General features: G+C 34.9%; 1 protein-coding gene across 2 annotated transcripts in view; it reads left to right on the forward strand.

Moving 5' to 3' along the window:
* Positions 1-14,056, forward strand: part of LOC113515080 (jmjC domain-containing histone demethylation protein 1) — a 29,569-nt gene extending 15,513 nt beyond the window's left edge. Inside the window, exons 11-21 of one of the 2 annotated variants that reach the window (XM_026899216.3) lie at positions 229-352; positions 906-996; positions 2,694-2,848; positions 3,330-3,428; positions 6,055-6,154; positions 6,526-6,695; positions 7,194-7,367; positions 8,335-8,471; positions 9,018-9,306; positions 10,027-10,193; positions 10,718-14,056. In XM_026899216.3, the coding sequence (XP_026755017.1) occupies positions 229-352; positions 906-996; positions 2,694-2,848; positions 3,330-3,428; positions 6,055-6,154; positions 6,526-6,695; positions 7,194-7,367; positions 8,335-8,471; positions 9,018-9,306; positions 10,027-10,193; positions 10,718-10,835 (1,624 nt within the window). In that variant the 3' untranslated portion in view covers positions 10,836-14,056. The remainder of the gene's footprint in view (positions 1-228; positions 353-905; positions 997-2,693; positions 2,849-3,329; positions 3,429-6,054; positions 6,155-6,525; positions 6,696-7,193; positions 7,368-8,334; positions 8,472-9,017; positions 9,307-10,026; positions 10,194-10,717) is intronic. The other variant, XM_026899217.3, reaches the window with a different exon arrangement.
* Positions 14,057-14,898: the final 842 nt, after the last annotated feature.

The following is a 14,898-nucleotide window of genomic DNA, read 5'->3' on the forward strand; positions in this document are numbered from 1 at the left end:
ACTACTATATTAAATTAAACTGGTTTCATGCGGGGTTCCATTTAGCAGGTTACTATCTGAAAAAAAAAAAATTTATAGTCGTAAAATGTGGTTAATTTTTGTCCAGAATCCCAAAATAGCTAGATATAATCCTGCTCTTATATCGGCTTGGGGGATTTGCTGCAGAAAAATCACCTATACATACCGTAAATTTCATATACTACAATGAAAAATATATTGACATTACAGATGCAAGAAATGCGAGGCATGCCAACGTACAGACTGTGGCGAGTGCGTGTTCTGCCACGACATGGTCAAGTTTGGTGGACTCGGTCGAGCAAAACAGACGTGCGTCATGCGACAGTGCTTGCAGGTACCTACAGAGTTCTATTTACGGCTCAGTTATATATCTACTTACATTACATCCTTTAAGAAGAGATGTAGGTTTTTTTTAATTAATGATAAAGGAAAGTTAACTCTACTTGCGCTGTTAGTTTAAAGGAGTACTAGTGGGGAATAAAGATAAATTTGTCGGGAATTATACACGGTGGTTTCCAGGGGGACAGCGGGGAGGTTCAACCGTAGTATTGATAGTAATAAGAGTGCTAGCGCCTCCTTGTTCTTCGAGCGTTAAGATGAGGGAGAGGGCTACTTCAGGGACGATGATAATTATATTTTAAGTGTAGGTATATTATTGTATTGTGGTTGAGGCAAAATAATTTAATTTTTTTTTGGTAGAGATCACTAAATTGCTAGAGAATAACAAGACCGATTTGGACTACTTTGGACAGGACATCTGTCTATTTAATAAGATTAATATTGCTATGCCCCTACTTGCTGTGCTCTACAGGCTCCATGATAGATCTGTTTCTGTTTACCAACTGTTACTAACTTAATGTAATAAATAAATATTTGTATATTCACAGCCCATGTTGCCGGTAACAGCGTCATGTGCAGTTTGCCACCTGGACGGGTGGATGCAGACGCCGGTCGCGCCGCAGGCAAAGGGTAACTCTGGTAACTAACTCATAAACATCATATGTGACTGATAATACTAACCACGCTCATGTATTGCTCCCGAATATAGAATAGTATTAGACTGTGCGTATATTTATGTTATGGGTTTAATATATTATTTAGTAAAAGACGTTATAAGCCTTTTCACCATTATTAATATTTGAATTTTTTGCACTAAAGCAATAACTGCGTAGTTTGTACCGACGGTGGAAAAATATAATGGTATTTTATTCTAAATATCTTAAGGAACATTCACTTTCTCATGCAATGCATATTGTTAAGCTGTCTGTAAAAATTTGGATTTTGATGGCAAAAATGTATTTGATCACTGAAAAATTGGATTTTAATTTGATGGCAAAAATATATTTGAAAAGTTCCAAAGCTAAATATGAAATAGATGCAAAGTTTTAAGTAGTCAATTTATGCCCTATATTCTATAATTTACATTTTAGTTCGCTATTTGAGTACTTTTTAAATAATCAGTTAGAAACATTGAAAATTGTTCAATTGTTTTTGAAAAATGATTCATAATTTGCAATCTTAGCACACATTGGTAAGCAAAAGTTATGAACACTCTTAATATTTATTTTCATAGACAGTTATTATATATGCGCACAGTTAGAAATCGTATCTAATTAACCACAGTAACAACTGCTTTAGCATCATGTCACAGGATATTTTATTTGCTATGCATCCTACACTTCTAATAAAAAGAAGAAAAAAAAAACAGACTATATGAGAACCTCCTTATTCTGGTAATCGCTTAAAAATTATATATTTAATTTTTTTTTCATACTGATCAACTTCTTCAACATAATTGTCATCTCATATTCATACTGATCAACAATTTTATTATGTATGTTTATGTATAATGGTATAATATTTGTTGTTTTTCTGCTTTTTTCTTTTGTTTTATTTGTTTGTGTGACGCTTTATACTTTGATAAATACGTGAATTTGATTGTAATAGTATCAAATTCGGTACCATTCCTGAAAAGAAATTAAATAGTCTTGAAACCAGTGGAACATGAGGAAGTAATACATTTTTCTCGCATTTATTGCGTATTCTAAATTGTGTCCACTTAATATTTTTGTATATTATATTTGTTAGTTCATTTGGGTTTATATAACGAATACCAGTAAATATATATTCTTTTTTAAAAGGTTATTTCTTAAAATGCACGTTTTGTGTTGAATCTGGGAAACTCCAAAGCATAATTATACGGGTAACTAGTTAGTAGTTGAGAGCGTGGATCATAGTTAGTAGAATAAAAAACACTGATTAATTTTACAATTGGTTTATTTGTATATATCTAATAAAACACAGAGTATTCCTTTTGTTTGGTGTATGAATACCATCGTCACAATACTTTTCTATACCATGACATTAGATGGTGTTAATTGTTAAATTAAAACACATTTTATACATAAAATATATTTTGTTGCAAGAAACAATTAAAACAACATCGATCGTAAAGAGGAAAAGTTACAATGTAGTGAAATTACAATGTTTCAACAAACATATATTCGGTAATAAAGATTATTCATTACAAAATATTTCCAAGTACATATTTGGGTGTTACTGTTAATATTTGTAATTGAGTGTTATTGAGTCTAGTTATTGACCCATTTTAAGAACAATTTCTAATGAAGCAAGTTTGCTTTGGATTTGCCTTAAGAAATTATATTGTTATTTAGGACGTAACGGTCCATCGTCGTTGCGCGAGTGCTCGGTGTGCTACAGCATCGTGCACCCGGGCTGCGTGCCCCCCGGCGGACAGCTCAACGAGGACCTGCCCAACTCCTGGGAGTGCCCTACCTGCACCACCATGGGACTTAACCATGATTATAAGGTACACACATATATAAAATGTATTCATGAATTTTATTCCTAACAAGATAGAGATAATCTTATTACATTAACATCATATCAGCTGTTACCTATTTGCTACTGAACATAGTGTTAATAGTTGCTATTATTGACAGGCGGGTTACCAACCGCAGTTAGACTTTGGTGATGTTTTGAGAGGAACACTTATGTTATTTAATTGAGCGAAAATGGCGTAGTAATCCTCTTGCATTATCAGTATATGTTAATGAGTGATCTAACATAAGGATGTCATTGTCATCGTGGTGAATTAACTATTGAGATTATCAGGGGGTACTGCGTGGAGGTCGACTTGACAGGATATATTGCTAGCAATGAGAACCGTATGATATTTATGTTGTTTTAAATTATTGTTCTTGATGTGAAGAATGTCGTTATGTTAAATATTTTGCCATAACAATAAAATACTGCATATGAAAAAATACATAAATGTAATATGATTTCAGCCTCGTCATTTCCGCGCGCGTCAAAAGTCTTCTGATCTCAGACGTGTGAGTGTCGGCTCAGATGTCAGCCAACTCAGTCAGCATCACGGCAATTTGCAGGTAAACATCAGATTGGTAACTTAATATTCCAAAGCGACGTTCATTGCATACGCTGCTTTGTACGGATCATATTACGATTTAGTTCTTAGAACATGTTGATAAACTCGTGCTAGTCCGTTAATACTACGTCAGCAATATATTTATTATTAAACACAGTAGAATATACAGAATGGATCTTATTATGATGTGAATAAAGAGCAAATTAAGAAAATTACTTAGCTTTTTCAATCACTTTTACAATGTATTTGATCTGTAATTCTGTGTATTGAAATACACATTTTATTTTATGAGGATTGTTTGTGATAATGAGATCACACCGTCCTGTTACGAGAAACCATAAAATCACTCATAGAATAGGCATGATGACAGTATTAAATAATCAATAAATAGTTTTAGCAAGTAAAAGTATGTTTAAAACAAATCTAAAAACTGAGTTTTTATAAAAATATTAAGATTAGTAAGTTTTTTAATAAAATAAATATATAAAATTCTGTAATCGGCCATGTTAAATAAAACACGGATCAGAGTGAATAACGTAATGTTTTAGTACATATCAATCTATCCGTCACCGTGTCCTTGCACTTTTTTGTGATTACGTTTCGATTGATTTCTGGATTATATATTTACCAGAGGGAGAGTTTGTACAAAAGTCGATTGCTTGAGTACCTCTGTCCCATTCGTGTTTCATCCGTGAAGCAGTTGTGTTTGCAAGGCTGTGTTTCGGTTTGAAGGGTGGGATATGGCGTGAATTTACTGGGTACAGAGGAATAACACCTGAGTCCTCAGGAATGGCAACGCATGGGGGGCATCATGGGCGAAACAGTATACTCTGTTATGTCCATGGTACTGTTCATGTCTATAGGCGACGGTTACCACTTTCCATCAGGTGGACTGTCAGCTTGTTTGCCATTTTAAATTGTATAAAAAAAAATAGTTTGAGATTAATTTTAACTTATGAAATAAATATTATCTTGTTGAATTTCTTGATTGCATAATGCAGTTTACCAAGACGTGACATCATAACGAAAGCTTAAAATGACTCCACGATCTTTTTTTTTTCCAAATAGATGAAAGAAATTCATTAATAATTTGCTTTAATTTTTATTTAATTCTTAGTTTATTGTTTATTGCTGAAATAGAATTTATTTTTTTATCTTTTATTTTGGAAATAGACGTAAGACATTATAAAAGGTGATTTCAAAATCTGCCATCATGCCTATTGCAATGTGATAACGTTTAGTAAATATTAAAAAAAAAAAAGTTTCTCATTTGCGCCCAGCCAGTTGCACGTCAGGATTATATTAGGAGTACAAATAAGTTTCCGCCGTTTTATTGTGGATGGCGCGGCACGGAGTTTCGGTTAGCTTTCGCAGATGATAACCGGCTTAAAAAATAGTTTCGACATTCAAGACCAACATAACCTATTAATATTATTGATTTGATATTGGTAAAATATAATTTTTATAACTTGAAAATGTCAAAATTTGAGCCAAATAAGCGTCATTTGCGGGAAATATTAATTTACTTCTTTAATTTAAAGAAATCTGCTGCTAAGGCGCATCAATTGCTCGTAGAAGCATATGGTGAGGGTGCTTTGAGTGAGAGAACGTGTCGAGAGTGGTTTCAAAAGTTTAAAAACGGTGATTTCGACGTAGAAGACAAAGATCGCAGTGGAAGGCCAAAAATTTACGAGGATGCAGAATTGGAGGAATTATTGGAGGAGGATTCATCTCAAACACAAAAAGAACTTGCTCTAACATTAGAAGTCACTCAGCAAGCAGTCTCACATCGTTTAAAATCATTAGGAATGATTCATAAACAAGGAAATTGGGTTCCGTACGAATTAAAGCCGAGAGATATTGAACGCCGATTATGCTTAAGTGAAATGCTGCTAGCTAGACATAAAAAAAGGGTTTTTTACATCGTATCGTAACTGGTGATGAGAAGTGGATACATTATGACAATCCAAAAAGAAAAAATCATGGGGATTACCTGGCCACGCGTCAACATCAACAGCAAAACCGAATATTCACGGAAAAAAACTTATGCTGTGTATTTGGTGGGATCAGCTAGGTGTAGTGTATTATGAGTTGCTTAATCCGAGCGAAACAATTACTGGAGCCCTCTATCGAACACAATTGATGAGATTGAGCCGAGCTCTGAAAGAAAAACGCCCTCAATACTATTCTAGACACGAAAAAATTATTCTTCTGCATGACAATGCTCGTCCACATGTTGCGGCTCCCGTAAAAAAGTACTTGGAAACACTTGATTGGGAAGTGTTACCCCACCCGCCGTATTCACCAGACATTGCACCGTCCGATTATCACCTGTTTCGGTCCATGGCACATGCTCTGACGACGCAGCGGTTTACATCTTATGAGGATACCAAAAATTGGGTTGATTCGTGGATAGCCTCAAAAGACAAGGAGTTCTTCAGACGTGGAATTCGAATGCTGCCTGAGAGATGGGAAAAAGTGGTTGCAAGTGATGGGCAATATTTTATATAAATCTATATTACCGTTCTTCTATAATAAATATTTAATTTGTGTTAAAAAACGGCGGAAACTTATTTGTACTCCTAATAAGCTGAAGATATAAATTGTTATTATTATTTCTTATTCAGAATAAACTACCTCCACCACCACCGCCTTTGACCGTTAAGTCGGAAGCGGGATCAGACAGCGAGGGAAAGAATGAGGTGCCACATATCAAAACTGAAGATGGTGAGTAAATTTTTGTAAATTTGTAATTTTTTTATAATACCAGCTGTTTCTCGCGGTTTTGTCCTATGTTTTAAGTTAGTGTTTAACCTACTTGTAAAAATGAAATTGTAAATTGGACTATTTTCCGCGTTTAGCCTCTCATTGTTTATCGTACTTGTGTTGCAATTTAGTTAATTTCCATTTAAGCATGATTGGGTAACAAATATACAAATATTTTTGTAAACTATGTCATTTATAATATTAGTAGGATTTATTTTTTCTTTATTTTTAACTTCCATTAACACTAGCGAAGATATTGCATATATCATAAAATAAAAAGTAATGCCCCCTTTTATTGAAGTGATTTATCTATTAATATCCTGTAATTGCAGATATAAAACGTGAAGACTCAGGTTCCGGGGGCGAAGGCGCGGAGGGCGGTGAAGGCGGAGCGTGGGAGCCGGCCGCTAAGAAGCGGCGGCCCTCCGACGAAGACGACGCACCCAAGAAGCAGGCCCTCAGGACTCACCATGCTCTGCAACTTACACATCACACTGCTAAGGTGACCATTATTTCCATTTATTAATTCCATATCCTACTAAGGCGTCCCTTTGTTGCTGACGTACTGTTAGCTTTTGTAGTTATATATTTGAAGGCATAAGACTTTTTAATGAATCTTAGTTTAAATGAAACGCAAACAAAAATATAATATTGTATTATATTCCGCTGCTGACTTCTGCAGGCTTTTTAAGGAAATTTTGTTAAAGAAAATTTAATGAAAGGTAAGCAAAATATAACACAATGTACCCGGATTGCATGCTCCCAATTAGCTGCAACCTAGGGTTGCCAGGTGAAAATATGTATGATAATGTTATCAAATTTCTCATCATGATTTTTGATAACTTTTACACCAAACGAAAGTTATTTTTTTTATCTATATATTAACATAGGCTTAATTAAAAAATAATAATAACTGCAAGTAAGGGTTGCCACTTGACGACACTTAGTTGCGGCAATTTTTTTCTATGGTCAAGGAATAACTTATGTTCTACTGTTGCAGATATTAAAGAAGCCGCTGTACCCGGTGCGGCCGGCGCCGCCGGTGGGTGCGGCGGTGACCAACACTGGGTCGCCTTGGCTCGACCGCGAGGCCATGCTGCGTGTCTTCGCCAAACTGCTACCCGCCGAGCTGGCCACGTGTGCGCTCGTCTGCAAAGCCTGGGCTGAGTACTCCGTTAGTACACATTCTTTTATATGCTTATTTCTTATTATTATTGAAAGACGGGGTTTTTCAAGCAGAATAACCTGTGACACTGCGATCTTTCCATGGTCTTTGTGCGCGCTCTTTTTTAAAGTTCGCTACTAATTCCTATCGATAATAGGAATTTAAAGATGTTTTTTATAGCGATATTTTTTATCTCCTCAGGATATAGAGGAGGATAGGATCTCCAAAGGAGATATATCGTTTATGTATGAGTGGGATACAGTCACATATTAAGTGCTGCGGCGGTTCTTTATAAGCCTATTTGTTCATTTACATTCAAAGGCATGATTATAGATGTTGGCAATTATTTGTTTCTTGATTCCTTAAACATAAAGTCCTTTCATGGCGGTAGTCAACGAGAACGGAATATTAATTAAGGTGACCTTGATTATATAACACTGTCTCACGTTCTGGTTGCGAATTTGATTCCTGCACAATACATTTTTATTTATGAGTATATCTGTTTGTATTGTTCTGTTTTCTGTATATATAATATATATGCATTTATAAAGTATGTATTTATGTATGTCAGTTGTCTAGTACCCATAGAAGACAAGACCTGTTTAGGTTGGGACTAGATGACGTTGCACAGTATGCATAGTATTTATTTTTAAAATTATTATTTGCTAAAATTTTCTATAAGGAAAAAATAAACTTATGTGGAAAATGTATCACACAAATTTTAAAATATTCACATAAATGCTTTGAACTATTTATAGCTTCCGTCTAATTAGCATGCATTATGAGCATGTGGGGGTCATATTGCAGATGCAAGAACTCGGTTGGGTACTCTTTATTCAGTACTGTTACTAAAAGTCTAAAACAGTGTAATTATCTTAAAACTTCATTTACAAATTGAAGCATCATGAAAACTTACAAATTCGTGATAAACCATGTTGTAATGATAATAATTGAATATGTAATATCGATTGTGCAGATGGACCCGTCGCTGTGGCGCAGCATGTCGTTCGTGCAGGTCCGCGTGTCGGCCGCGCAGCTAGCCGGCATCGCGCGCCGCCAGCCGCTGTCGCTCGGCCTCGAGTGGTGCCACCTGGCACGCAGGCAGCTCGCATGGTTAGTACCACCACTATCACCGCCGCCGCCAGCACTACCACACACTGCTCACTGAGTTTGTTTGTTACATTTTAGCATTTTAATGGCTCAATTAATCACTACGAAATTTGGTATATATGTATTTGCATGCATGGAGAAGATTATAGGCTATACTTTTTATCCCAGTCCGTGAAAATATCGCGTTCACGTGGATGCAGTCGCGGGTACGAGCTAGTTAGATATCTCAAATTTTTAAATACTTGTCAAACACATTTCAAACTAGCATGCCACATGCACCTTCTAGCGTATGCGTGCAGCTAGCTTGGAGTGGCGCAAGTTAAGAACATCATTTGGAATGTAGACGCGTCTTTGTACATTTTAATACGCGCTCTTGCTTATAAATTTTACAAAATTACGAAATTAAATTTAATATATCATAAAACGCTATCATATTGGCTCGGTTCCTGTACTAAGCTTCGCTGTATAATCTGTGTTGCTTCAGTATAGCCAAAACCTTTTGAATAGATAAAAGTATGGAAATATATGTCCTGTAATCGTTTTGTCCAGGTTACTGGCCCGTCTGCCAGCGTTGCGGTCATTGTCGTTGGCGGGATCACCGGCGGAAGCTGCATTGGCTCTACGATCATCAAGTTGCCCGCCACTAACATCGCTGGATCTGTCGTTCGCGCGGTGTCTGGATGACGCTAAGTTACGTGGCATCCTCGCGCCGCCAGAGAACTCGCGGCCCGGTGGTGGCGCTCGCACCGGCGCAGAACCGTCGCGGCTTGCTGCACTCACTGTGTTACGGCTTCCCGGCACTGATATCACGGACGTCGCCATGAGATACGTGGTGCAGGTGAGACCAAGCATTTCCATATGCACACTATAATATATGGTTTATGATGACAAAATCCAACCATAATCAAGAGGTAAATCATTGTAGATTATGACTACTCATGGGACTTCAAGAGATGGTTACAAGCAATGTAACTCACCAAGTCAGTTCCTATTAACTATTATGATTAATTCCTAGTTATATTGTCACAATGGACCAATTGATCTGATTTTATCTTTATGTATCATCCCTCACTGATACCTCTCAAGCATATATCAATATCATTCTATTATATAAAAGAAACTCATAAGATTTTTATGTGTATGTTATACGATATCGTGCCAAATTGATTATCTTTTTAATTTCTGTAAATCCTATCTGGTCATTGACAGCCAGCAGCGTTAGTCGCGTTTCTTGAAATTGTCTCTTATTTATAATAATATATAATAATTTGGCCACAACAGAACATCAGTGTTTTGCTCTTTTAAGGGCAAAGCAATAAACTGAGTTGTGGCCATTTTGTGTTACTATGGCACACGCATGAAGGAAGGGAAAGAAAGGAGATTGTTAGTTTATATATTTTGTTTTTTTTTTATTTGTGCTTTTTTATTTTCATTCTTTTATCTCTTTTACTGTGTATTATGTGTATATTTTTTATTATTGTAATTTGTGTGCTGTAAGTAATGTAAATAAATTATCTATCTATCTATCATAATAACTGTTTGTATGTTGTGGCGGCAGGCGCTGCCGAAGCTGTGCGAGCTGGACGCGTCGTCGTGCGCGCGGCTGACGGACGCGGGCGCGGCGCAGCTGGCGCACCACGCGCTGCAGCGCCTGTCGCTGGCCGGCTGCCGCCTGCTCACCGAGGCCGCGCTCGACCACCTCGCGCGCTGCCCCAACCTCGTCAGGTAACCACCACTTCACTTTGCCTAGAGACAATATCACTACCAATGACGTTAATCTGAGCTGCGATTATTGCTACTTGAAAACTACCACTTGCAACACAGGGGGGGGGGGAGGGTCCCAATGCTAACAGTATACCTTGTCAAGTCGACTCACGTACGTTACGACCACGTACTCGCCCTTGGAAATCATCGTGCTGGATTCCAAATGTATTCATCACAATGGGCTAACTGACCTGCTCTTTCATCTCCCCTATTATCCCACACTGATACCCCGTCAGCGTATATCGATAGCGCAGGCGGGGTTTCCATTCCATTATTATCCATTGAAAAGAGAACACTTTAGTATACGACACATAATGCTGCAGCAGGACCTTTAGGTGGTATGTTATTGCCTGCTCACCAAAGTTACACTTATTTCCGCCATTTTTATACTCTGCAACGCATGTCGTTGACCATAGACTTGATACACTAGGTTATCCATTATTACCTTCCCTATAATTTATATCATATTTTTTATTCTCACATAGACTCGATCTCCGACACGTGCCTCTCGTCTCCACGCAAGCTGTGATCAAATTCGCTGCGAAATCGAAGCACAATCTCCACGTAAAGGATGTGAAGCTAGTGGAGTTGCGGAAGACCTGATCCGAGGAGCCGACCTCACTGGCGGACACCGCCTGAACCTCTAGTGTAGTCCTCGTACCGATGGCAATGGAATGACAGCCTTATGTTCAACGCTTTGAGAGTTATTCTCTATTATTACAACCTATCCAGGTGAACTTATGAAACTATGAAAGTATCAAAACTTTACCACAGGTGTTCTCCCCTTAGAGTATAGGGTTTTTAATTGGGAGATTTCCTTATAATATTTGCTTGACCTTTGTTTTCCTAATCATTGTCATTTTGGGGTCAGGAAAATAAAAAAAAAGTAGTGCACGTCATATTGCTTTAGTTCAGAGTTTTTGTTTCATTTAGAATGCTAAATTCAATCTGAATTGTGAGTTTTATTCATTTTTGACTTATAAGGTATCTCTCGATTGTTTTGTTTTTTTTTTGGTTCCACATTTGTTGGTTTAATATAGAAATGAAGCTGGGGAAATTGTTTCATAATATTGTCAATGCGACCTGTGAATTATATTACAGTATTGTATATCAAGCTTAATAAGTTTGTTTTGTTTAGAATTCAACAAAGCATAATATGATACATAACCTGAATTCGAATAATTTTGCTTACATTTAGTGTTAACGTTTTATGCCATTTCACTATTAGGTGCCAATATTTAATTTAGTTTAAACATTCATTACCTTAATCTTCAAATTGTTGGCTACACTGAGTAAGTATTACACATAACATATCAAAGCGCTTCGTTCCTGACCTATCGGCACGAGTTATTAATGTAGATATTGAAACAAAGACTTGAATAAGCCTATGCTATTAAAGTGATACGATTTCTAATGTTTAGTAAATTAGAAGAATTCTGGAAAGAGTAAATGTTAGAATATAATTGTCATTTGATATAACCAAAAATTTCAAGCCATCCAAAAACGAGGAATAGTATTTACTTTTTGTTTTTACTTTTTTCTTTGACTGTACTTTCGTGTTATTAGTTCCAAGGGATTTTGGTATAAAACTATAAGGCCTATTTCACAGGTTACTTATGTATGAATGATACACAATACAAGTATTGGCTCACGAATTAAGTAATGATTATTGCACCTCGTTATTAATTTCACACGTGGTATATTTGTTAATGTAATCATGCTCCTTGCCCTCCCTTTTATAACATTCCTTTGATAACATTTCATTATTTGACGCATTTCTAAAAGTGTTTTTTTCTACTTATACCTTTATTTGCTTACAAGATGATGTAGAAAAATGTGTAACAATATTAAATTAAAACTGTTTTAACTGTTGGAGAAATTGTCAAATAGAATTGAGTGCTACTGCTATAAACTTAAAGAATATTATTTTTTATATCATTAATCTGTATGTCGATTATTCAAATTAGATCATTTATCTACCTACATTAAAATTACTCTATATTACTGGTTGTATGGTAAGTTGGCGTTTTTTTTTTCGCGTATACCTGTGGAATAGGTGCTCATTCGTTTCATTTACAGGGATGACGACACCAGTCACTTTTATTAAGTTCGTCTATATACAATTCAGTGCCAACATAAAATTGTAAACAGCACATTATTAATGCACAACTAAATATCTAATGATGAGTATATGAGAGTTATCGATATTAATTTTATTGCATGCTGTTGCATTGGTATTATATTTTATTGTTAATTATATGGTACTTCCTTATTTACCAGACGCATTGTTAGACTATGAGAGGCTTAAATTCTGAGTCTTGGAATGTTTATATGTTGGTAAAAGTGATACAAATTTTAATTGCAGTTTGTGTAAGATTTTTTAATCGTTAAACTGTATCTCTGAAGTACCAGTACATACTTTTTATAATTTTCACATTCGATCTAGTATTTTCCGAGTCGTCTCTCCTGTTGGTAGCCATTGTCTCTTTTACTTAGTACTGAATATATTTTTCTTAAGGATTTATACCCGCTTCCTAATATAGCACGGTTATACTACTAAGGAATTCGTTTACTGATTTTTTTGTATTTATATTCAATTTATCAAGAACAAACTGCTATTGAAATGACGTAGTTCACTTTTAGCAACTGGTAACCTTTTTTATCTAAGTTTTTTTTGTTGTATATTTATCTCTTAAATCAGATCAAAAAGAAATGTTTTAGTTCATGACAATTTAAATGGCTTAGGTTGTATTTTGTTTAGTTCTAGTCGCTTATTAGTTTTAAGTTATTGTTATTATGAATAACTGACTGCGCCGAGTTCTGTAAATAGTTGTGTTAATTTGAAATAGAGAGGGATAATAATTAGGGCTAATCCCTCTGTATTATTTATTTGAAATGTTTAATTAATTCGAAGTTATTTTGATTTAATTAAATAGTTTAAATCATTAATTTTCTATACTATTAGAGAAATATTGACTTAGTAGCATTGACTACATTATTATTCAACATGATTTTGTATTATTCACTGGTTTACTTTATACTATCTCGTTATATTTCCATAAAAATCCGAAACATTCAATTCATGATAGATCAAAAATAATTTGCTCTACTAGACGAGGTATATTTCTATTTGCGATGTCGCAAATTTAAAATCTAAATTGTAAGTTTATTATTGCTGGGCACGATCCAAATTCTAAATTTTCTTTTTTTTTTTTTTTTTAAATATGTCGGTCTTTAGTACAATACCGCGTAGGACCGAAAGGTGTCTGAGATTTTTATATACTGTGTGTTGATTTGTTTATTTAGACTGTCCTATATAATTTTGCTCCCTAAGTCTTATTCCTTTATTTTTTTAGTAACTTAGTTTGATGTAGGATTTTCTTAAATAATCTGAAAAGCTTTTAGTCTACTGTATGTTTACTTTTACATACAAACTTCATATGAGTCGTTATATATACGTTTATATTTATATAAAAACGATATCCAGTAGAAATGTACTTTATTTAAGGAGAGGAAAAGAAGGAATACTTTGAATATTGAAAATAAAAACTTTTATTATACTTTTATTGGAAGCCAGATATGTTCTTAACTGAATTGATTTAGTTTTGTTTCATGTATGATTATACAAATGTTAACTTGCTAAGTAGTTCAACGCACAGGATAGGAACATAGGTGTATTCCAAGAGTTCTTGCATTATAGTGCACTTCAGGAAGCCTTTTGATTAGAAAGCTGAGTATTCTATTTGTATAAATCAGCAAAATTGTGTTGTTTATAGAATTTATTCCTATAGCACGTCGATATTAAATTCAATGTCATCAAATTTTTGGTTGAATTTTCTTTATAAGAACTATGTCTAAAAATAGAATTTGAATTGATTGGTTTAGCTATTGTTATGTTATGAACAACCAGAAATTAAAATATTCTAGAACAGCGATTTTACGGTAATATAAAATTTTAATTTCAGTTTTAGACATAGACAATGTTGCTTTAGAATTGACCCTAGTGTATACACATTCTGGGGTCTTAGAAACATTTATTGCTATCAACCAAAAATATTATTTTGTAATTATTGTATTAAATTCTTTAATACAATTTGAGGCAAATACTAGCATCAGATAGTATCTCAAATATGTAAGTTATTAATAAAATGATTCAGTTATTCCTCCTGGAATACACTAATCTATATGAACAACGTTGTCATATATACTTTTGATAGTTTTTAAGCAAACCGACTCTGGTCAGTATGTGGGGTCGGGGGGCCGCCTATAGTATTAGTTTAATAATCTAGAAAAGTAAAACGATGTGTATACTTATCAAATTTCACATCCAGTCATAGTTACCCATCCAATCAATTGAAGAAATCATTTTTATTTAAAAACTGTAAAATTTGATGAGTATACGATTTTTATTGTTGCAGACTGTACATAATACAATAAGTCGTTATCGGGTAACATTTTTACTTAGAACAATAAGCTCTTATAATTCTAATTGAGCTAGTGTCTAAGAATTGTGTGCCTCAGTGTATAGACAATTTAGGTATAAATAAAAATCGTTACTGTATGCTCCATGTATGTTATAGTATATTTGACAGGTTGATATTTTTTCGTGGCTAATATTTTTGTATGGCAATCTAAAGCTTTGTATAACTAGAAAATCAATTAGACA

This window comes from Galleria mellonella, unplaced genomic scaffold (assembly GCF_026898425.1).
Source record: "Galleria mellonella isolate WM207_F2 unplaced genomic scaffold, CSIRO_AGI_GalMel_v1 utg312, whole genome shotgun sequence".
In the NCBI taxonomy this organism is placed as follows: Eukaryota; Metazoa; Arthropoda; class Insecta; order Lepidoptera; family Pyralidae; genus Galleria; species Galleria mellonella.